Below are 22428 nucleotides of genomic sequence, written 5' to 3'. Positions count from 1 at the left end.
GTTATATATTACATATATATTCCATGATTTGACATTAGTATAGAATTGAGTCATTGCTAGTTTATCTAAATTTTAGTTTATCACGATATGTACTATATATTTAAGTATTTAACAGTATTGTAAAATTTATTATTGAACAATTCAAATTATTGATTTTAGGTGTATATGTTATATTAATATTATATATGTCTTCATAATCATATAAATTTTATTTAAAGTATTATTAACGAAAAGAAATTTTCATAAGAATGTGTTTAATGATTGCGGCTTTAACTAATCAAATACTATTTACTCCGCGAGAAATTATGTATTTTAGCAGAAGAATGTCGCGATTTTATTATTGTCGTCAAAAATTATATTGGATGAATAATTTTCTGTTAGAAAAACATTCTGTATTCTCGTTTGTCATTAATACATGGGTTATACCAAGAACATGCTATAGTACAGAAAATAAAATAAATTTTCCTGACTCTTTAACAAAGGACAAAATAAAAAAAATAGTTTCCAAATTTAATTCAGAAGAACGAGAGCTTTTTTTAAAAGCTCTTGAAGAATATAAATCAGAAGAAGATAGAGCTGAATATCAACGTAATTATTTTTCATAAAAATTATCATAATCAATATTAACTTTAATATTAATTTTAAAAACTCAATATACATACATTTATTATATAAAACTTTTATCTATATATAATTTTTTTATTCATTTGAGGTCAATTAGCTGCTTTTCGATGGTGCAATAAACTTGGAAGGCCTAGTAAAATACCATCATTAAAAAATGTGGATCCTACAGGCACATATTGTCCTGTACCTGAAGATTGGCTTATGCGCAAGTATGGTAGGAATTTGAAAATATTTTAATTTTTCTAATTTTTCTAATGATTAGTAAATAACAATTTATAATAATAAAGCAAAATATAACTTTTTTATATTATTAAATTAACTTACAATTTAAAAAAGTAAAAAATACATAAATTTTATATTATTCTTAGTAATTTGAATTTTAAAAGTGAAAATATTTATTATTATCATATTGTGATTCAGTATAATTTTCACTATTCTTTAACAGTATAAAAAATTTTCTTCCATCGCATACTCCAATGGATATCAATCTGTAAGTCCATTTTACTAAATTGAATTATATATTTCATACAATTATGTGTTTTAATTATTTTACTTACTTCCTCTATTCTGACTGAACTTTCTGGATGTTTTAAAAAAACAACTATAGAACCACACTTAGGTAATATATTACATTACATATACATTTTATTTTTAACACAATATACACAATAATATTATATGCAATTAAAATTATTTAAATTATGTTTTTATATTATATATTTTTTCAACTATAGAAACTATAAATTTATTCAATATAAGAACATAATATATAATGATAAATATTTGTAAATTTAATAAGAAAAACATTTCTTTACAAGAATGTTTTTTATATTTCATTTTATATTTCATCTTTTTAATAAATATATATATATGTTATTTTATTAAATAATAATTCTTATAATTTCATAAAATAATTTAAATACATTTATGATTTAAGATATTGAACACTTTGAAAAATGCATATTTTTTACAAGAACTTTATAATGAGTTTCATCTATTAATTCAACAATGAACATAACGAATGCATCAAGATACCCATATAAAAATAAATTGAGCATTTAGGTAAATAACTTTAGAAATTTTCATTATATAAACAAAATTATTAAGATAATTTTACATTACATTTTGTTTTTTTTATTACCTTTTTATCCTCAATTTTTATATATTTTATGTTTTTGCATGATTCTATAAATACCGTTTTCTCAATGTAGAATATATTTTATAAAATATTAATCTAATACTCATTACTAATACTGATCTATTTAATATATTTATATATTACATTGTTTAACAAATTTAATGTAAGTATTTTTTAGATAAAATTAAAAAAAAATGTATTTTTATTTGAATAAAATTTTGTTTTTTAAAATTTTGTGTATTTAATTAATTAACTAATTTTCCTATAGATTTTTATTTATTATTAAGTAATTAATATCATCAAGTATTTTGTTTATATTGTATACTGTTATTTAATATTTGAATAAATAATTTATGAAATTATTATTTAAAATCATATTTTATAAATGGTATATATATATATATATATATATATATGTGTGTGTGTACGTGTAAAAAAATAAATGCATGAATTTTTGTAATTCTATATGTTATAAATATTAAAAACAAATTTCAATTTTTACAGATACTTATTAGTTTATTATTATTATTTTATCTTATAAAAGAACATATCTTCAAATTTTTTTCTTTCCTATTACAGTTGAAACTGTTCCAGAACCATCTACAAAAGATCTAATTTTAGGTATGAATTTTTAAATACTTTAATATTTAATAAAATATTTTTTAAAAATATGCATAATAAAATAATTTATGTAATAGAAAATTATAATATATCTTTTATTATAAAAAATATTTAATTAATATTATAAAACATAAAATATATAATGTTAATTATATATATGTATATAAATGTATAAAAATATATATTTTTGCAGTTGCGATTTCAAATGCAATTCCGTTCATTGGTTTCGGTTTTCTTGACAATTTCATCATGATAGTTGCTGTACGTATAATGTATATATACCATTTATATTAAAATTAATAATATCATCATTTCAGGGAGATCAAATTGAGATAATATTAAGTAAAAAATTTCCAATTTCAACTATGACGGCTGCCGCTTTAGGAAATACAATATCTGATATAATAGGAATTGGATCTGTACATTATGTAGAACGTTTTGCTCAAAGTGTTGGTTTTAAAGCACCAAAACTTACACCTATGCAATTAAATCTTCGTAGAACAAAAGCAGCTGCTAATATGGTATATCTATTTTACTTTTTAATCATTTACATCGAATAAGGAAACTTAGAAAAAATTTTTAATTTAGGGACGAGTTATTGGAGTTACAATTGGTTGTATTATTGGAATGACACCTATTCCAATTTTTTCCTATTTTCATAACAATGATTAAAATTGTATATATTAAATTATAATAATAATAAAAAAATTATCTACTTAGATAATTTTTTAAATATCCTTGTGACTTGAAATTTTGTAATTATTCGCAATGTTAATTTAATGACAATCATAATGTTTGTGTAATATATAAGATATAATCTCTGTAAAATGAATATATATATATATATACATATATATAATTGTAATGTATTATCAAAGCTATATAAGTAGCAAAAGTAAAAAATAAATCATTTTATGTCTTATATCCTAACATTATTATTAGCAATAATTATTATTGTTGTTGTCTAAGAATATTTGTAAACTTATATTTTAAGGTTATTATAGTATAAAAAAATTAATGCTTCCATAGATATTTCATATTCTTTATTGAAAAAATGATTTTGTTAGTATAGAAGTTTTTATGAATTACAAGTTAGTAGAAAAAATATATATTTTTCTTTTTTGAAAACTTTTTTAATAAAAATAATATATTTTGATAAATGTTTAATATATTAATATGTAATATTCAATGCTGATGATCAAATGTAAATTTTGTAATATAATTTGCGTAATATCGCCAGTCATGCAAAAATATTTTCAAATCTATGCTCAAAATTTGTTTCCAGAATTTTATTAAAGGTTCATCTGATATAGTAACATCAAATAGAAATTTGGTAGCTATTGATGTGTCTACATGTTTGGTTTTATCGATTGTTGTTTGCAATGATTTTTTTGATTCTATATCTGAATATTGTGGTAACCAGATCATTATGGAACTTAACCATCTCCAATTTCCATTAGTAATCTTGTGGATTTTAATATGTTCACAATTCTGTTGAGACTGATTGCAATTTAATAAGAGAGAAGTAGATATAAAATCTGTTGTTAAAACATTTTCTGATAAAATTTCAATAGGTGATGTCATATCCATCTCTGAATTAAAATCTGCTTTCATAATATCTGTAGAATTAGTTGCTTGTCTTGGATTATTAAGTACTGTTCCTGGAAGATAGCTTGCAACTAAAGCAGAACCTAAAAGAGTAACTACTCCTGCAGTATATGTTGCCAAGCAAATGGATGATACATTTACTACAGCATGTGCTACTGCAATTAATTGCATTGAATTCATTAAACAACTTAATTCTGTATATGAAAACCAGCCTCTTTTTTGTGCTTCCTTATAAGCTATATCTCTTTCTAATTTCTGCAATCTTTCCCAAAAATCTTGATTATGAACAAAAACAGTCCAATCCTAATTAACAAATAATAATAAAATTAATGAATAAACCATAAATTTTAAAATCATAATTAATCATAAAATTTATAAAATATATATAAAATAATATAAATTAATATTAATTTACTTACAATAGCTTTAAGAAAATCTTTTTCTAACCGATTTATTTGCAATATAGTCAAATCAGCTGATTGTGCCCATTCAGTATTAAAAACTTCATCATCTTCTCCCTCATCATTTAAAAATTTACTAGCCACCATCTGCAAAATAGAAAATATCATAATATACATTTTAAATTATATTTCTTGAAAATATAATTTTATATAATAATTGAGATAATACCAAAGAAACAAGGAAGAGCTCAGAAGGTGCCACTTGTTGAAGATATTCTGGATTGCAATCTTTTAATCTTTCCAAATATAACAATGCCAAAACAAGAGAACACGGTGATACACATGCATTTCTAGAAATTCTGCTAGCCTCTTCTACATCTAATCTTTCAAGTGTATAACCACTCTTCACTTCAGTAAATAATTCTGCTGCCAATTCTAAGAATAAATTTTTATTATATAATCATGTATATTTAATAAAAAATATTTTCTTATTTATGTAACATCATTAAAACATTAAATATTCTTCTGGATTATTATAATAAATAAACTTATCAAATATATAAGAAACAAATAAATAAGAAATAATAATATATAGGTTATAAAAAAATATAAATTATTTTTAATTTAAATAATATTTAAAATATATTAATATAATTAAAACATAAAATTATAAAATATTTATAACTTTCTCTTTATTTAATATAATTTAATATAATTAATCAATAAAGAATATATATATATATCCATGTATATATATACATAAAAATTAAAAAATATTAGTAATACTAACCAGTAACAGGTAAACTAAGGCAATCAGTCACTGGCAATTTTGCATAATAAAGCGATTTAGATATACGGTTTAAAAAATCATCATGATTACCCATAGTCTGTAAAAAAATAGAAATCTAAAACATTTTTAAATGTGTTAAAAAATATAGTAATGAATCACCTTTAATTTTGATGGAGTTTTCCTTTTCCTTGAAATATTGGACATTTTAAATAATAAAAGAAAAACAATTTTTTATATAATATGTGAAAAATAGAAACAAAAATTAATTTTTTTTTAATTCGAAAGAATGGTATTTAAAGTAACGATATATAAAACTTAATTTTGATGAGAACAAGATGATTTATATTTCCTTTTCATAATGAATGGGGCTAAAAGTAAAACATCATTCGTACCAATATTCAATTAAATCTAATTTAAAAAATTAAAATATATATTCATTAGATAAATAGAATATATAAAAATTATATATATAGAAATTATATTTATGAAAAAAGATTGAATAAAATGAAAAGTATTATAAATTTATTTTGATTACTTTCATAAAATAACATTATTCAATTGTATTGTTGGCATAACTGTAAGGCAATGAACTCATAATTGAATTACTAAAATCGAACGAGTAGAATGAGTGAATAAGAAATTTTAATTTTGGTATATAGAAATAAAGAAAAAAATCTGTTTTTTTTCAATTATAAATAGAATATATAATTTTATGTTTAGTGGATATTAATAACTTGTTCTGTGTTTGTTGATGTTCATATATTGTTTTGTATGTAGCATGAATATACATACATATAAGTAATTCTTTTGTAGCTACTTTCATATACTAAATAGGTTATTTGACATATGTCAGATTTCTTATACTGAATTAGTGACTAATTGGTAGAATCGAGAAAGGGATGAACCAAATAAAAAACGGTATCAAGTAATAATAAATCACGTGAAAATGTGGTGGTAGTGATGCGTTTAAAAGGGAAAAATAATACAAAATCATTTCAAAGCGTCTATAAGGTGCTCTCGCGTATATGCCGTAAGTATTTTGTATTTTATTTCTTAATTAATTGAATTTTCCAAATCATATTTTTTGTGAACTAACTAATTTAATTATTGTTATATCATATTTCTTTTTTCTTTTTTATTGAATTTTAGTTAATTTGATTTTTAGTGAACTTTAAAAATTAAAAAAATTTATTATTTTATAATAAATTAAATATAAATTTAGAGTATTTATATTATATATATATATATATATATATATATATATATATATATATTCAGTTAAAAACTTTATATATTTCATATATATTCTATGATTATTCTATAATTATGATATAAAAGGAGGAATATTATATAGAAAATATTGTTTTATGAAGTGTTTAATGAATAAAAATAATAGATATATAAAATTAGAAAGAATTAATTGTTTCATTAGGAACTGCAGATAAAGGACAACTTGATGGTTTCATGGCTGATGGTGCAGTGCCGCCAATAAAGAATGGGCATAATTGTAATAATATGGGTTTCGCAACACAACCAGTAAAACAAACTTCCGATGTTTCTAATACTGTTTATGCTGTGGGGCAATATGCTCCAAAAGTTTTAAGGAATTTAAATGCCCAAAGACTAAAAAATCAATTTAGTGATGTAGGCCTGGTTGCTGGTGGTAGTGTTATTAGAGCACACAGATCAGTTCTTGCAGCAGGAAGTGCATATTTTAATGCTATGTTTACTGGTGGTTTGGTTGAAGAACAACAGGAGTTAGTAGAAATTCATTCAGTATCAGCTAATATTCTTTCTCTCTTGGTGGATTTCATTTATACTGGGAATGTTGATATTACCCAGGATAATGTTCAAGAATTATTTGCAGCTGCTGATATGTTAGAATTAGATGAAGTAGTGTTTGGTTGCATTACTTATTTGAAACAGCAACTGCATTATTCAAATGCTCTTGGGATTTATAGGTGAGATAAGTAAAATTAAAAAAATTTATTTAGACTATTATATAGGATTATTTATAAAATAATTATATTAAATAGATTTGCAGAAGCACATAACAGATTAGATCTTTCGGAGACTGCCCTACGCTTTATACAAGTCAATTTTCCTCAAGTGTCTCAAGAAGAAGAATTTTTAGATTTGCCGAAAGAACATCTTGTTCATTTTCTTAGTAGTGATTATATTCATATTGATACTGAATTCCAGGTTTATATTTTCATAAATTATTTTCTAAATATTAACCTCTTATAATTTAATTATATTTTAAATATTTTTCAAATTTTTATATTATATTTTATTATATTTTATTAGGTCTTCCAAGCAGCATATAATTGGATTATTCATGATATACCAACAAGAAGATGTTATGTATTTGAAATATTAAGTCATATACGTTTACGGCTGTGTTCATTAGCAAGATTGGAACGTGTTATTTTGGAATGTAAAGATGCAAGTCTTATTGTTGCATTAAGATCTATACAAAAAGATTTAGTATCGAATAAAGGATGTCTTGTGCCTCTTCATGCACAACCTAGACTTTGTGCTAAGAAAAATATTTTAGTGATTGGTGGATCTAGACGAGAACATTCTGCAGACAGTTGGGGAAGAGCTGCTGAAAGTACTTATGAAACAATTGAAAAATATGATATATTTACAGGGTATAATTTTTTATATTATTTAATATTAACTTATTAAAAACTATATAATTAAATCATTGAATTATAATTATTTCTTTAGTGAATGGAGTGAAGTAGCACCAATTGGTATAGGTCGAATACTACCTGGAGTCGCATTATTAGATGGTAAAGTTTATGTTGTTGGCGGAGAACTTGAATCATGTATTATCGCTAATTGCGAATGTTATGATCCACGTGATAATGTATGGACTTCGATTGCTTGTATGGAAGAACCTAGATGTGAATTTGGACTTTGTGCCTTGGATAATAGTTTATATGCATTTGGTGGTTGGGTAGGTGAAGATATTGGTGGATCAATAGAAATATATGATCCAATAACTAATTCTTGGACACTTGATGGACAACTTCCAGAACCTAGATTCAGTATGGGAGTAGTTGCTTATGAAGGTAAATAAACTAAACAATAAATAATTAAACCAAATAAAATATATTAAAATGTAATATAATATTATATATTAATTCATTATTTAGGGTTGATATACGTTGTTGGTGGTTGTACACATAATAGTAGACATCGTCAAGATGTAATGAGTTATAATCCAGTAACAAGAGAATGGACTCATTTAGCTCCAATGCTCACTCCACGTTCACAAATGGGTATCACTATTCTTGATGGATATATTTATGTTGTTGGTGGTACTAATAAAAATCAAGAAGTTCTGACGTCCGTTGAACGATATTCTTTTGAAAAGGTAATATTTTTATGTATTATGAATATATTTATTTGAATTTTTTATAAATTAAAATTTTTTATTATTTCAGAATAAATGGAGTACTGTTGCATCTATGAATATGGGTAGATCATATCCTGCAGTTGCAGCAGCCGATAGTCGACTTTATGTTATAGGAGGTGATCAATCTCAGGAAATCAATTTTTTTCGGACACAGATTACAATTTCTACCGTCGAATGTTATGATCCCCATTCAAATAAATGGCATGAATGTGCATCATTGCCGACGAGTAGAGGTGAAGCGGCGGCAATTGTTGCACCTTTTTGATTGAAATTTTTATTTGATCATATCACCTTAATCACGTGCATTCCCTTTTAAATTTCATGAAATTTGAACATCTATTAAAAATTTCTTAAACGTTAATATGAAAGTTAATGAAGAAAAAATCAAAGAAGAAACATGTTATTGATTATGTTCATTTACGTCATATATAAATTTGACGAAACAAACATAATCTTCGATGTATTTTTTTATAGATCAAATTTTAACAATCGATAGCATTTTTTCTAATGAATATATGCAAAAGGATTTGAAAGAAAAGATAAATGTTCCATTAATAGTACAGTGCTATTTTCTGTACCGTTGATATTATATTATGTATGCTGATTTTCATATAAAATTACATATGTTAAAAAAAGAATATATATATATTTAATAGTGAAGAAGTAGAGCTGAAACTGACTTCCATATATTTTAAACACTTTTTAGCATAAAAAAATTTTATTAATTGTAGAAATGATTGAAATCTTCACATTCTATAGTCATTTACCAAAGTTATAAAAAATACGATATTCTAAATATAAAAAAATATGATATTCTATTGTAAATTTTATGACACGAGAGAAAATGAAAAGTATATTTCTAATATACATGTAATATGTGTGAAATGAAATATTCTTACTTGTTAGTGAAAAAATACAAGTGTGATATATCTAGTTTTCATCAAAAATGTTAAAGTTACGCGTGCTTGTGATATTTATCAATTTTAAATCTCTATAAATTATTATTTTCAATAATAAACCATATATATATATTTTGTTACTTATTCATTTTTGTCAGTATAAGACAAACACTTAATAACGATATTATTGTCTTAACTAATTTAAAGAAAACCATATAAAAATATTTTTTTTTTTTATCTTGATAAATTGTGAAGTCATATTTTATAGAGTCACACAATATTTGTATGTTGATTAATCAAATTTTATGTTATGTTTTATAAAAAAAATTTCAATCGAATCTGTTTTTTAAAGTGTATCTGATATTATGTTAAAATTAAAATCAAATGCATTGTTTTTATATCATAAAATTTGTAAACTTCATTTTTAAAATTATAAAATAATAAATTTTAAAATGATATAAAACATTATAATACATTTGAAAGAAAAGTACATTTTAAAGAACTAATAAGGGATTGTTTATTATATTACACATATTACTTTTGCAACTTCATAAACATTAATAATAAGTACTTAGGCTGAAAATAATTTTTATAAAATGTATATATCAATGTGATTCTATAATCAATTGCTCTTAACATTTCAATTTCTATTTTATCAACTAATATATGTATAATTCATATTTTTACCTAATTCTATATACTATTTATACCAAAGTTTTGTTTAACAAATAGTTTATATAAGATATTATTGCAAAATAATATAACAATAATCTATATTGTAGGTTTTAATTTGTTATGGTTTAAATTGACTATTCTTTTTAGATTTATTTTTATTTTCTTTTTTTTCTATGAATGTGATGCTTTAATAAATATAAAACATTAAAAGCTTTGCACAAAATGTGCTTTTAAACAATTAAATATTTATTCTAAAATATTGTACAAAACATTTATTGGAATGAAACTATAACTTTTATTACATTCAAGAATAATTTTTTATTTTTAATAATTTGCAAATTATTAATTATTTTATGTAATATATTTTATTATAATTGTATATACAAAATATAAAATTGTATTATATATTTTTTTCAATAATTTTCTTTTAATAAATTATTGTAGAAAAAAATTCAATTTACTTATTTTATAATATTTGTAAACGATATATTTATTTTTATTTTAATTATAAATTTAATTAATAATTTAAGGATATATATGTATACGTTGTTAAAAGTGCTATTAGATAAATAGCCTTTATATATATTTTAAATATATAAATGAGATATAAAATTATCTTTTAAATTTTACTTAGTTCTCAATTTGAAAGTATATATTATAATATATATGTAATTGCACTTTTATCAGGATTGAAACTAAAGGAATTGCATTGAATTCAAAAATAGTTGAGAAATGTTATAAATACAATGATGTATGTATGTGTATATTTATGCATATATGCTTTATGCCAATTTAAAATAAATCTATTTGGAAGTATAGACATTTCACATACAATTTTTATACAAAAAATATTGCAATAAATGTTTCATAAAGAAAAAGAAATATAATGTAACGCAACTATATTCTCCAATGATATATTTCAAAATATAATATACATGTATAAGTTCGGTATGTGAATATTGTTTTACACAATATTCGCTATAAAATATTAAGCTGTCTCAAAAATTATAAATAAATATTTAAAAATAAATTAGTATTGAGTTTATTTAGTCGTTTAATAAATTTTGAAAATAAAATATGTAAAAAAAATTCTATTTGTGTTTTTTTTCATTATGATATTATTTTCATGAAGAATATAGTTCTTTTTATTCTTATAAAAACACAATCCATAAATCTTTTGTTACTGTAAATTATAAAAATATGTTAAAATATGTTGTAAAATTGTGTAAAAATATATATATATTATTTTTTTATGTTATATTATTATGCAATAAATTTAAAGAAATAATTATTTGAATATTGAAGCAAATACTTTGAAATAAATAAGTAAATTTAAATTCATTGCTTAGAATACGAAACAGTTTATTTATAAGGACTGACAAATATTTTTTCTTAAGAATTTGTAATTAGAATCAATTTTTAATTTAAAAGAATTTATATATAATTTGTTTATAGAAAGAAGTCCAAGAAATAAATACTATCAAAGTTTACTCTCTACATCTTATGCATCACATAATATAACTATTTTAGCTGACTTGTAAACAATAAGCGAATGATACTATGTTTTACGAAGATTATATAAATGTATAATACACATTTTTATATATATATTTAAAATCATTATAAAACATAGTCCAATTCATATCTAATATACTGATTCTTTGGATCATTCATAATTCGAGGATAACCAGCTACAAGAGCATCTTGTCCACCTATATAAAGAGAATTATAAATTTTCCAATATACATCTCGTACTTTTCGTGCTGGATGAAATAATCCCTATATAAAAACGTAATCATGAATGATATTTTATCGCATTATATCTATTATATTAATATTTATATAATTGATTATAATATATACCTGCAAAGTATATTGTAATATTTTAATTGGTCCAAGAGCGACACGTAATCCATCTACTGCGTCCATAAATGCTTGTACTAAATGAGGTGAAGTTTCAAAGACATTCGGCCATACATGATTTAATAGATGTATCAACGCATCTTCGCATCCAAACCCATAAACACCTAATGCCATGTGTTTAATAGCAGCACATGCTGTTTGTCTATGTACTAAATCTCTATAATAATAATAGTATTGAATTAAATTAGATTATATTATTGTTTCTCATGAAAAGATTAATTTCTTATATAAATATTTTTTTACCTATCCATAAGTGCATCTTCCAACAATGGACTAACAGCGTAAATATAATCTTTTCCCATTTCACCGATATATTCGAACAAAAAAGATAAAGATTTTAATACGCCATTTTGTACATTTAGTTCTGGTACTCTATATTCATTCATCAATGCAGGAAGTACTGTAAATGGACTACAAGTTTCAGCTACAATAGCTATAGCTACTGTAGTGCATACACGATTTTGACGTTCTTGTACTTTTAAATTATTTAATAAAGTTGCTAACACATCATGAGGACTATAAATGAATAAAAAATTTAAAATATGTTAATGTTAGAAAATTTTCATATTTTAATTTATAATTACCCTATTGCTTTTGCAATATAACCAAATGTATTTACTGTAGCTCTTCTAATCGCTTTTTTATGAGCTTTTAGAAGTTCCAAAAGTTCAAAACATATTCTCATCCATTCTCTAGCAGATACATATTCAGGTCCTCTATCTGCAATTCTGCCTACGAGATCAATACAATTTTCTTGTACCTAAACATGAAAAATTTTATATTATAAATACTATATTTTTAAAATATGATTAATAATTTTTACACATAAATATAATCGTAAATAGTACTAACTTTTTCATGTCTATTCTTTAATATAGGAGTAAGTCGTGGTAATAAATCTTTAATAGGTGGTGTCATTTTTGTCATTCCTATGACATTTACAATAGCTTTTAATGCGCCCAAAATACTACCTAATACTTCTGGATATTCTTCACCCAAATATTCGTAAAGTACAACACCTAAATGACCCATTAGTTTTTCCTATAAATAAATAAAAACAACAAAAATAAGTATCATCTTATATTAATAAAATTTATAATTAATAAAATTTATTCAAAATATAAATTTACTTCTTGGCAAGTCTTCATTACAACAGCAATTCGTGATATTAAATCGGCAGCTTGTTGTCTTACTTTTGCAGATTTATTATTTAATCTCCACAATATTGTACCGCATATTTGTGGAAGATATGCTTTTACTCTTTTTCCTAATGTATTCACAATGGTACCAAAACCATTCAACATTACTACATCCTATAGTAAATAAATAAATTTATTATATTATTATTCTATAATTTGAATTTGTAGAAATTATAACTAGTGCAGACCTCTGTTGTTTGTTCTTGAAAAGCATATAAAATACCATCAATAAGTTGTTCTTCCAAACGAGAATCAACATCCGCTGCTCCCAAATTGCCCATTATTTTTTCAATAGTTTCCATAACCATTTTTCTATATTGTTCATTTTCATCCTTCAGATCATCTACTACGCGATTTATAATTTCTGATGCGCCAACTTTATTTGCAATTTCTACAGTTGTATCCACAAGCTAAAAAATCAAATTTTTATAAAATTTATGTATTTTGTAATTTTTTTCAATATGTTCATTAATATATGATATATACTTGTCTATAATTTCTACGATCTAAAGCCATTCTGTGATTCCAAAAGTGTTTAAAGAAATGTGGAAGAATTTCGTCTTTGATATATTGTGCTTCTACACCATCTGTTCCACAACATTGTTTTACCACCTATAATATATCCATTTTGGTAAAATAATAATATATTTAATATATTATTACAATTAAAATATTAATATATTATTATATTTTTAAGAATTTACTTTAAGAACAATCTTCTTCATTTCTTCATCAGGTGACTGGAATTCACGAATAAGAATTAACATTACTTCACGAGTATAATAATTAGCATATTCAGCATCCATAAGAGGAATTAAATAACCAATGGCCTTTAAGAATGCAGCGAGACCTTTTCCTCTATGAGTACGAATACCTTTCCAAAGTGGTTTTAAAACAGAATCGAAACTTTCGATACCGTAAGGTGTAGCTGCTTCAGCTAAGGCAGCAATTGCTAAAGCAGTGATAGTTCGAACTTTTTGTTGTTCATCAACGAGACCTATAAATTAATCAATGTTTTTTAATTATCTTTTAAAGTATAATTTAAAAGTTGTAAAGATTTAATTACCATGTTCTATAATTTCAACCAAACTCTTTAAATGTGGTAATATAGCACATCCCATAAGAATAGCAATTTGTTGTACAATTTTTATACCAGTATGACGAGCTTGCCATGATTTTTTACTGCGACATACAGCTTTAAGGAATGGAAGTAAAGAAGGAATTCCTAAGGCTGATGCCACTACAGCAAATGCTCTGGCTGTTGTATTACGGACATATTCATCAATATTGTCAATATCTGGTCTCATTGTAGAAATCATTGTTGCCAAACCAGCAGCTTTTGCCAAATTAGAGATAATTTCTCTACCTTCGACACGAGCATAATAATCTTCATCAATAAGCAAAGGTTCAATAACGACTAAAATCTAAAAATAAATTTATTTTTTGATTTATAAATTTCGAAATAAAATAAATTTAAATACATAAATTTAATAAATTTACCTTATGTACATAAGGTCTAACCAAATCATCGAGTTTATAAAGAATACGATCAATAACTTTTACAAGAAGATGACGTTCTTGATCTTCCAATGTAGGAGACATAAGGAGTGGAAGTATCTGATTAAATAAAGGACCTGCACCAAATTCTCTTGCTTTATCTGTAATTTGTCTCAGTGCAGCTTTCCTCATTGGTGGTGTACCATTTTTAATTTTTAATAATAATTTCATGATTTTTCTCTCTTTCTGTTCTTCAGGGCTAAGTGTTTCTTCATCAACATCAACTAATAATTTATCAAAATATTGTGCGTCTTCAGGTTTCATAAAAGGCAAATTTCCTTTTGGTTGATTGTCAACAAATTTTGCTGTTTTATCTTCCGTTTGAATGAAAAATCCTTGTGGTGTACCCGCGATAGGTGTTGGAGTAGCAGTAAGTTTCCTTGCAGGTGTACGAATTGGAATATATCCTATATTATAAAAATATAATAATTAAATTTAATAATTAAAAAAATCTTTAATTATTTTGAAATCTTTTAAACATTTTATAATCTACCTGCAGGTGGTTGTAAAACTTTATATCCAGGTGGGAATAAAGCATCTAATTCATCATCTGAAAGGGGCCTATTCCTTTCATCAATTTCTCGTTCCCAGCGATATGCTTGAAGTTGTTCTGGCGTCATTGACATTAAATGACCTGGTGTTGGAGTTGCCAATCCCATAGCTTTGGGTCCTGTTGGTGTTACACCACTAGGTGTTAAAATTGAAGTTTGATGTGGTGTTGTAAGAGGAGTTGCCGGAGTTTGTGGCGTCATAGATCCAGGGGTTTGATTCGAAGGTGTTTCATCCCATCGACTTCGACGTTTGCTAGCCGAAGGAGTAGGTGTTTCCTGAATTAAATCTCCCGCAACTCGATCTGTTCTTGGAGTCTCTGCCCAACCACTATGACCAGGTGTTTCTAACATTAAAAAAAAATTTATTATTTAACTATGTATTTATATTATTTTAATTATCAATTGTTTAATAAAATTATAGTATAAATTTACCACGTTCAGTTTTTGGTGTTTCATCCCAACGATTTCTACGACTTGAAACAGCTTTTTCATGAGATGGAGTTTCTCTACCAGGAGTAGCTGCACCAGGTGTTGCATGTCCTGGAGTAGCATCCCACATTCTTGTACTTAACCCTGGTGTTGCACCAGGAGTTTCTCCACCTTTACCATGTCCAGGTGTTTCATCCCATCTAATTGCAGCTGGTGTTACCTAATAACATTTTTAAAAAAATTTTTATTTATTTTATTTCAAAATTAATAATACAAGTATTTATTTATTTACATCTGCATTATCCCAGGATGTTGGTGTTGCAGTTGTACCAGTAGGTTTTTTTGGTGTTGGAGCATCATCTGTTTGATCCCAACGACCTCTTTTTTTAGGTGCAGGTTTAGGTTCACCATTTGCTTTTAATGTTCCTTCTTTAGCTTTCTCTGCTAGTTTTTTTCTTAACTAAAGCAATATAAACAAAAATATTTTTTATTTACCTAAATATTAATAAAAAACTTTATATAAATTAAACTGATTGATTGAGCTTACTTCAGTTTCTTCTCCTTTTAGTAATTGTTCCCGCATTATTTCAGTATATGTCCTAGAACCGATGTCTGGCGTCTTACCACCTGTAATCAGGAACCAAAAGTCACGCAAAGCGTAACCATTAGATACTTCTTCAATAAATGCTTAAATTTTCAAAAACTTCTGAACATACCTATCCATTTTATAATATTTATTGTTAAAATGCCCTTAGAATATTTGGATATATTCTAAGTAAACTACTGAATTCACTCTCATTTCCACGTTGCATATACCATTAAATTAAATAACAATAAAATATTTTTAATGGTAAATATAATAAAAAATCGTAAATAATATCGAGATATTTAAACAACGGGTAGAGAGCTGCAACAGTAGATGGCATATAGCATACGTACGTGAAAATTTGGTGCCATAGGGAGCACTGTCCTGCTCATGTCTTCCACATCGAAAAATACTTTAGCCATCTAAAAATCAACTCATTCTTGTTATTAATAATATTTGCACACCAATCACTCATACTATTTTTCAATATTTATGTTCTCCCAAAAAACATGTGATACAATGAGAATTTAGTGACATATATGTAAGTAATCACAATAGTAGTTAAAAAATTTATGAAGAAAAAAATATATAAAAATATATTAATTTATAATTTAATGTAAAAAAAAAATCTCATTGTATCATTTATAGGTCGTGACTGTAATGTTCTGTGACAATTCAATCTCGCTTAACCTTCGACATAGTATCCTCGGTTAGCAGATGATTCCAAATGTGCAGACCGTCACTAAGATTGGAAAAAAATGTAAACATTAGTATTTATTTAAAAGAATCACATTCACTCTGTTCATTCAAGCCAGTATTATTTATTTCTTAACGCTTCCACAATCTAAGCATAAAGAAATATTAATTCTAATAATTAATAATAACTGATATAAATATCCAAATTAAATTTTTTATGATATATTAAAGCAGTGTATAATGTTTTTATATTTTAATTAATTTAAAAATAATACATTTAAAATATAATAAATTTCATTATGTACAATATAAAATATTTATCTTTTTTATTTAATATATAATTTAAATAGAATACATTTGAAATAAATTTTACTTTTACTATTTCACTGTATTTTACTGTAGTTAACAATTCTACAACAAAAATATAATGTTCAATAATTTTTTTAAAATAAATTAAATAAATACAATAAAATTTATTCTTGTATTATTTTTTTTTATAGTTCATATTTAATATTTTTTTTAAATTATTTATATATATAAATCTATTTGACTATATATAGTATATAATATACAATCTCATATGATTGAATGATCATAGATTTATTAAACATTTTTTGCATTTAAAATGAAACGTATAATAAACAAATTAATTAAAATAATTAAATTATATATAAACTAAAATATTTTTTCATAAATTATTCAAAAAATTTAAATTGTTTTATTAATTATCCAAAATATTAAATAATATAATTATATAAAATTTTGTTTATTTTTTATATTGTATATTTTTTTTAAAAAAAAAATATAAAAATATAATAAAAATTATAAAAATCAATACTATACTCATTCAATTATTAAAACTTTATCATATTTCATTTTGTATTTAAATTTATAATAATATAAAATAATACAAAGAAAAAGTCAACTTGACTATTCTGTTATTAAAAAATATATAAATTAAGTAATAGTATATATTGGATTAAATTTTTTTTTATCATAATAAAGTCAAGTAGACTTTTTTATTCATTCATACATTGAAATATATTTAAGATGACCTTAAATCAGTGATAGAAGCTCTATTGTGCATGTATTTTGTTGCAATATAATTAATAGCTATGTATATTAGATAATTTTAGAAAAATTTTAGAAAATATTAAAAATAAATATATTATGCTATAATAAGTTTTGATAAAATTTATTATGTTTATCATGTAAAGAAAAAACAAAGATTCTTTTACTTCATTATATTGCTTCAAAATATCAATAAAAATAACAATATATAAACACACTTAATATCTAATTACCTGTTTTGTTTTCAAATTGTTTAACTTAAAGGAAAAAGTACTAACCTTCTGCAAAAGGATCAACACGTTCAGGCGATATGATCATTCTCCGTCTTTTTTGTCTATATTCATCTTCCCTGTCAGCTATAGTGGGTCGTCGTCTATCAGCAAAGGGGTCATAATCTTTTTCACTCTAAATAATAAAAAATTGAAGATTATTAAAATAAAAATTATCAATATAATATTATTAATGATAACATGTTAAAATACCTGTGCAACATCATTGAGCAATGCTGCTGGTGCAGTATATCCTGGTCTTTTATTAGTACTAAAAGTTGTTGGTTCATAATCTTCGTCCTTAAAGAAAAATAATATATTTTATATTTTCATATAAGATTCATATTACAATTAAATTACAATTATATTAGAAATAAAAAATGAAATTACCTCAATTTCATCATTAGCTGCAATAGATGTAACATAGCCTTCATATTTATTATTACTTCCATCATAAATATCTTGATCGTAAAAACCAGTTTTTCCTAATCCTACTTGTTCTTTTTCTGAAGATGCATTTTGAATCTCTTTTTTCTTTGATTGTATTTCTCTTATTTGTGCTTCAATGTCTAAATATAATTAATATTTAATTAATATTATGTAATATTATATTAATTAATGAAATTTTATGTAAAAATAACTTAAATATTAAAATAGAATAAAAAAAATAATTAAAATTAAATATTAAACAAAAAATTAAACATTAAATTAATTATGTGACTTTTATTAGCAAATGTAATCAAAGTAATTTAGATAAAAGATCAGCTAATGTTTTTTAAGATATTTATATAATTTTTAATTATTAATTATTAAAAATGATTAAATATAATTTAAATAGTTAAAAAAATTTAATTTAAAACAATTAAACCTTCATGCGTTCTGGGAATGGAATCCATCGTGTAGCGTTAAAACTTGACAGAAAACTATCCTCGAGAACTCCGTCACTATACTTGATTTTTGTCAAGTCTTTAAAAATAAGAATTATCTTTGTAATATTATACAAGTGTTCTTTGTGCACATCACAATATCACTCAATAAAACATGTAAAACATTTAGCAGAGAACCAAATTCCGTCCTTTTATTAATCTTTATACTAGTAATATTATAAGATGGCATACTATTAATTATTTTTAAATCGTAAAAGTGCATTTACATGTATATTCATTTATTACAATTAATAAAGTACAAGTAAAATTATCGTTTCATGAAAATATACGTCTAAAGTTAGTTTTAAAAAATATTAAGTTACCAACAAAATATAATTGTATAATTATATGATTTCATTTTAATTTGATAATGATAATAATTGATATATATGTAATAATATTAATATGCATACATTTGTATAAAAAATGTACTTGTTTATATTTTTATCACAAACTAGATATAAAATAAACCAAAAGAATGGAATAGATCAATGCAAATCTAGTCTGTATCTTATCTATGATCACATGACAAATATAAACAAAAAAAAACAAATAATGGAAAAAGGACAGAGATAAAATAACAATTAATTTTATTTCTTTCTGCTGGATGAAAATATAGATATAAGAAGCAAATATTAAAAGAAAAGTAAAAAGTAAGAGAGTTAATTATTAATATCATCTCTTGAATAACAAAATTCTTAAAAATATTTCTAAAAATACTTAAAAGATGGGGTTTGTGATATTAATTTTTTTTCTATTTTATTCTACTTAAAAGAATGTTTCTAATACTCAAAAGATGGCGTTAATAATCCATTCTTATCTTTATTCATTCTATCTTTATCTTTCTATCATTTTTCTCTTATTTTCTATTCTTTCTATGTATGTTTCATTTACATTCTAAAAATGGCATTATATCCATAATTTTTATTTTATCTCTGTTCTTTTTCAACTATTTATTTTTTTATCTATATTTTTGCAAAATTTATGCACATAAAAATGATTCTGATTAACTTAATCTTAACTTAAAGATCTTCATTTAACCTTAACAAGATTTATTCAATCCAATTTTTTTATAGATTTGATTATGGAATCATTACAACAAATAGATCAATTATTAGTTCAATAAAGTTATGTATTAAGTCAGAAAAATAATATAAGTCAATTATCAAATTAAAAGTATATTTTCGATAATTTGGATATTTGATATGTGCTGTGATTTCTAATATTGAATATAATAAATTAAAAAAAATTTGAATTTTATATATATTCCTCAATAGATTTTTAGTTTTTTATTTAAAATATAATACCATTTTAATTATCTTTAATAATGATTTTTATTTTGCAATAATATATTATATTTTATTTATTTTTATTATTATTAAATTTTTTTAGTAATTTATTAATGATAATCTAAAGTTTTATCAAAATTAAACATTTTATATTTTATAATAAATTTATTATTATATAGGATTTCTATCATATTTTCATAAGTTAGACTTTATTATATTATATTATATCTCTTTTTGAGATTATGAAATATATGATCAAATAATTTTATAACTATATATATTTGCTTTTTTTTATTTCAAATATATATATTCTTGAGAAAGATATAAATTTTATTTTATTTCACAATTTGTATGTAAATATAATATGTAAATAAATATTTAAAAAAATAATTCTTATATGAAAATTGATCATTAAGAAATTGAATTATTATTTATTTTTATCAAATCAGTTTCTTAATTTATTTACTGCATTTGAATTCTTTCATTTAATTTCAAGAAATATTGATAATTACAATATCTTTCTTTTTTAAATATAATTCTTATTTTATTTATCATTTTGTTTTATAGAATAATCATATTTTTTTATGCACTCACATTTATCAACTTCTTTCACATTGATTAGACTTCAATGTATGTTTTATCTAATCTAATAATATGATATGTAAGTTTTTAAATAATTGTAAGAAAAGAAATTGATTTCTTTTCATACATGTAATATATGAATCGGTAAAAAAATATTATAATTAATTTATAATCCAATAATTTATATCCAAGAATATTATAATCTATAACTAATTAATCCATAATAATTATCAATTGAATATATATTTTATATTATTTTTTTTTATTCATCTTTTTTATCTCATTTATTTTATTATTCAAGCAAATTAAGATTTTTTTTATTATAATTGTAATTTAATTATAGATATGTAATTAACTTGTAACAAATATTTATTATAAAATTTTAGATTCATAATAAATTTTAGATTCATAATAAATTTTAAAAAATAAAAATTAATTATAAAAATAATAAAAAAAAATACGAAAAATAATTTAGCTATTTATTTTATAGTAATACAAATGGAATACAAATCAATTAAAAAAAAATTAAAAATCAATTAATCATAAATGATATGTCAATTATGATTTAAAAAAGAAGTTACAAAGTTTATATTTTTTCACGTTTTGTAGCGAAAAATGATGTTAAGATTCAATTTGAAATATATTTATTTGTTTATTCGGATTATTCATTATTAGTTTGATTATTCAAAACTATTTCTTAGTATTTCCAGAAATATTGAATTTATTAAGATTTTTTTTTTCTATGAAAAAAATTTCAAAATAATTTTAATAGAATATTAAAGAACGAGAAAGATACATATATATTTAAATGATATGTACTAAAAATGTAATAATGTAATATGTAAAGAGATGTCATGTCATTATTAATTATTAAAATGGATGAATTTATGAATGCATTTTATGTTTGTTAAATTCTTATCAATTATCTACTTCCGTAGGAGGCTTATCAATACAACATAGATGAAGTTAAAAATAGAAAATATTTCTTATGATATACACAATATATAATCTCATTGTCAGTATATATATATATATATATATATATATTATAATATTATACAATATATACAATATATATTACAATATTATCTGAAGAGATCATCGACAGATATTAGAAAGCTGTATACATAAATTAATATACTATGTCTATTTAATTGTATTCTTTTA

At 22.8% G+C, this 22428-nt stretch overlaps 4 protein-coding genes across 10 annotated transcripts; 2 read left to right on the top strand and 2 right to left on the bottom strand.

Moving 5' to 3' along the window:
* The first annotated feature begins 248 nt into the window (after positions 1–248).
* LOC107998077 (uncharacterized) lies at positions 249–3305 on the top strand. Of its 6 annotated transcripts, none has more exons than XM_062072681.1 (7): positions 249–588; positions 722–838; positions 1232–1243; positions 2342–2383; positions 2577–2644; positions 2701–2904; positions 2972–3305. In XM_062072681.1, the coding sequence occupies exons 1-7, from the start codon at positions 249–251 to the stop codon at positions 3053–3055; spliced, it is 867 nt and encodes a 288-aa protein (XP_061928665.1). In that variant the 3' UTR covers positions 3056–3305. The 6 variants fall into 6 exon arrangements, with proteins under 6 accessions (XP_061928665.1, XP_016912585.1, XP_061928667.1 ...); XM_017057096.3 differs by having other exon boundaries at positions 713–838; XM_062072683.1 differs by lacking the exon at positions 1232–1243 and having other exon boundaries at positions 2357–2383.
* A 106-nt stretch (positions 3306–3411) lies between these two features.
* On the bottom strand, positions 3412–5575 carry LOC107998074 (protein CNPPD1). The gene is made up of 5 exons (XM_017057092.3): positions 5342–5575; positions 5183–5279; positions 4622–4827; positions 4411–4539; positions 3412–4294 (listed from the first exon to the last, which is right to left on the bottom strand). Exons 1-5 carry the CDS (start codon positions 5384–5386, stop codon positions 3569–3571), a joined length of 1203 nt encoding a protein of 400 aa, XP_016912581.1. The 5' UTR covers positions 5387–5575; the 3' UTR covers positions 3412–3568.
* Positions 5576–5771: 196 nt separating this feature from the next.
* Positions 5772–9916, top strand: LOC107998168 (actin-binding protein IPP). Its single transcript, XM_017057273.3, has 7 exons — positions 5772–6212; positions 6615–7143; positions 7219–7384; positions 7490–7836; positions 7916–8262; positions 8347–8567; positions 8638–9916. Exons 1-7 carry the CDS (start codon positions 6143–6145, stop codon positions 8872–8874), a joined length of 1917 nt encoding a protein of 638 aa, XP_016912762.1. The 5' UTR covers positions 5772–6142; the 3' UTR covers positions 8875–9916.
* A 1604-nt stretch (positions 9917–11520) lies between these two features.
* LOC107998167 (splicing factor 3B subunit 1) lies at positions 11521–19577 on the bottom strand. Of its 2 annotated transcripts, XM_017057272.2 has the most exons (19): positions 19333–19577; positions 18855–19033; positions 18678–18764; positions 18474–18600; positions 16390–16469; positions 16135–16302; positions 15846–16062; positions 15356–15757; positions 14806–15269; positions 14372–14729; positions 14010–14302; positions 13792–13917; positions 13494–13715; positions 13237–13419; positions 12959–13147; positions 12691–12866; positions 12350–12622; positions 12047–12263; positions 11521–11962 (listed from the first exon to the last, which is right to left on the bottom strand). In XM_017057272.2, the coding sequence occupies exons 1-19, from the start codon at positions 19358–19360 to the stop codon at positions 11804–11806; spliced, it is 3948 nt and encodes a 1315-aa protein (XP_016912761.1). In that variant the 5' UTR covers positions 19361–19577; the 3' UTR covers positions 11521–11803. The 2 variants fall into 2 exon arrangements, with proteins under 2 accessions (XP_016912761.1, XP_061928647.1); XM_062072663.1 differs by lacking the exons at positions 18474–18600; positions 18678–18764; positions 18855–19033; positions 19333–19577 and adding an exon at positions 16782–17493.
* Between the last annotated feature and the right edge of the window lie 2851 nt (positions 19578–22428).

The sequence above is a fragment of the Apis cerana genome, linkage group LG3 (assembly GCF_029169275.1).
Source record: "Apis cerana isolate GH-2021 linkage group LG3, AcerK_1.0, whole genome shotgun sequence".
Taxonomy (NCBI): domain Eukaryota; kingdom Metazoa; phylum Arthropoda; class Insecta; order Hymenoptera; family Apidae; genus Apis; species Apis cerana.
This window is presented reverse-complemented; position numbering and strand designations above follow the sequence as displayed.

Bases quoted from the DNA above. Each gene is read 5' to 3' on its own strand.
- LOC107998077 (XM_017057096.3), top strand. From the start codon at position 249: ATGTGTTTAATGATTGCGGCTTTAACTAATCAAATACTATTTACTCCG. The intron at 2,384-2,576 runs GTATGAATTTTT...ATATTTTTGCAG, and splicing joins TACAAAAGATCTAATTTTAG to TTGCGATTTCAAATGCAATT. The intron at 2,905-2,971 runs GTATATCTATTT...TTTTTAATTTAG, and splicing joins CAAAAGCAGCTGCTAATATG to GGACGAGTTATTGGAGTTAC.
- LOC107998168 (XM_017057273.3), top strand. From the start codon at position 6,143: ATGCGTTTAAAAGGGAAAAATAATACAAAATCATTTCAAAGCGTCTAT. The intron at 7,385-7,489 runs GTTTATATTTTC...ATATTTTATTAG, and splicing joins ATATTGATACTGAATTCCAG to GTCTTCCAAGCAGCATATAA. The intron at 7,837-7,915 runs GTATAATTTTTT...TTATTTCTTTAG, and splicing joins AAATATGATATATTTACAGG to TGAATGGAGTGAAGTAGCAC.
- LOC107998167 (XM_017057272.2), bottom strand. From the start codon at position 19,360: ATGGATTCCATTCCCAGAACGCATGAAG. The intron at 13,420-13,493 runs GTCTGCACTAGT...TATTTACTATAG, and splicing joins TTCAAGAACAAACAACAGAG to GATGTAGTAATGTTGAATGG. The intron at 13,148-13,236 runs GTAAATTTATAT...ATTTATTTATAG, and splicing joins TAATGAAGACTTGCCAAGAA to GAAAAACTAATGGGTCATTT.
- LOC107998074 (XM_017057092.3), bottom strand. From the start codon at position 5,386: ATGTCCAATATTTCAAGGAAAAGGAAAACTCCATCAAAATTAAAG. The intron at 5,280-5,341 runs GTGATTCATTAC...ATTTTTTTACAG, and splicing joins AAACTCCATCAAAATTAAAG to ACTATGGGTAATCATGATGA. The intron at 4,295-4,410 runs GTAAGTAAATTA...TTTGTTAATTAG, and splicing joins AAGATTTTCTTAAAGCTATT to GATTGGACTGTTTTTGTTCA.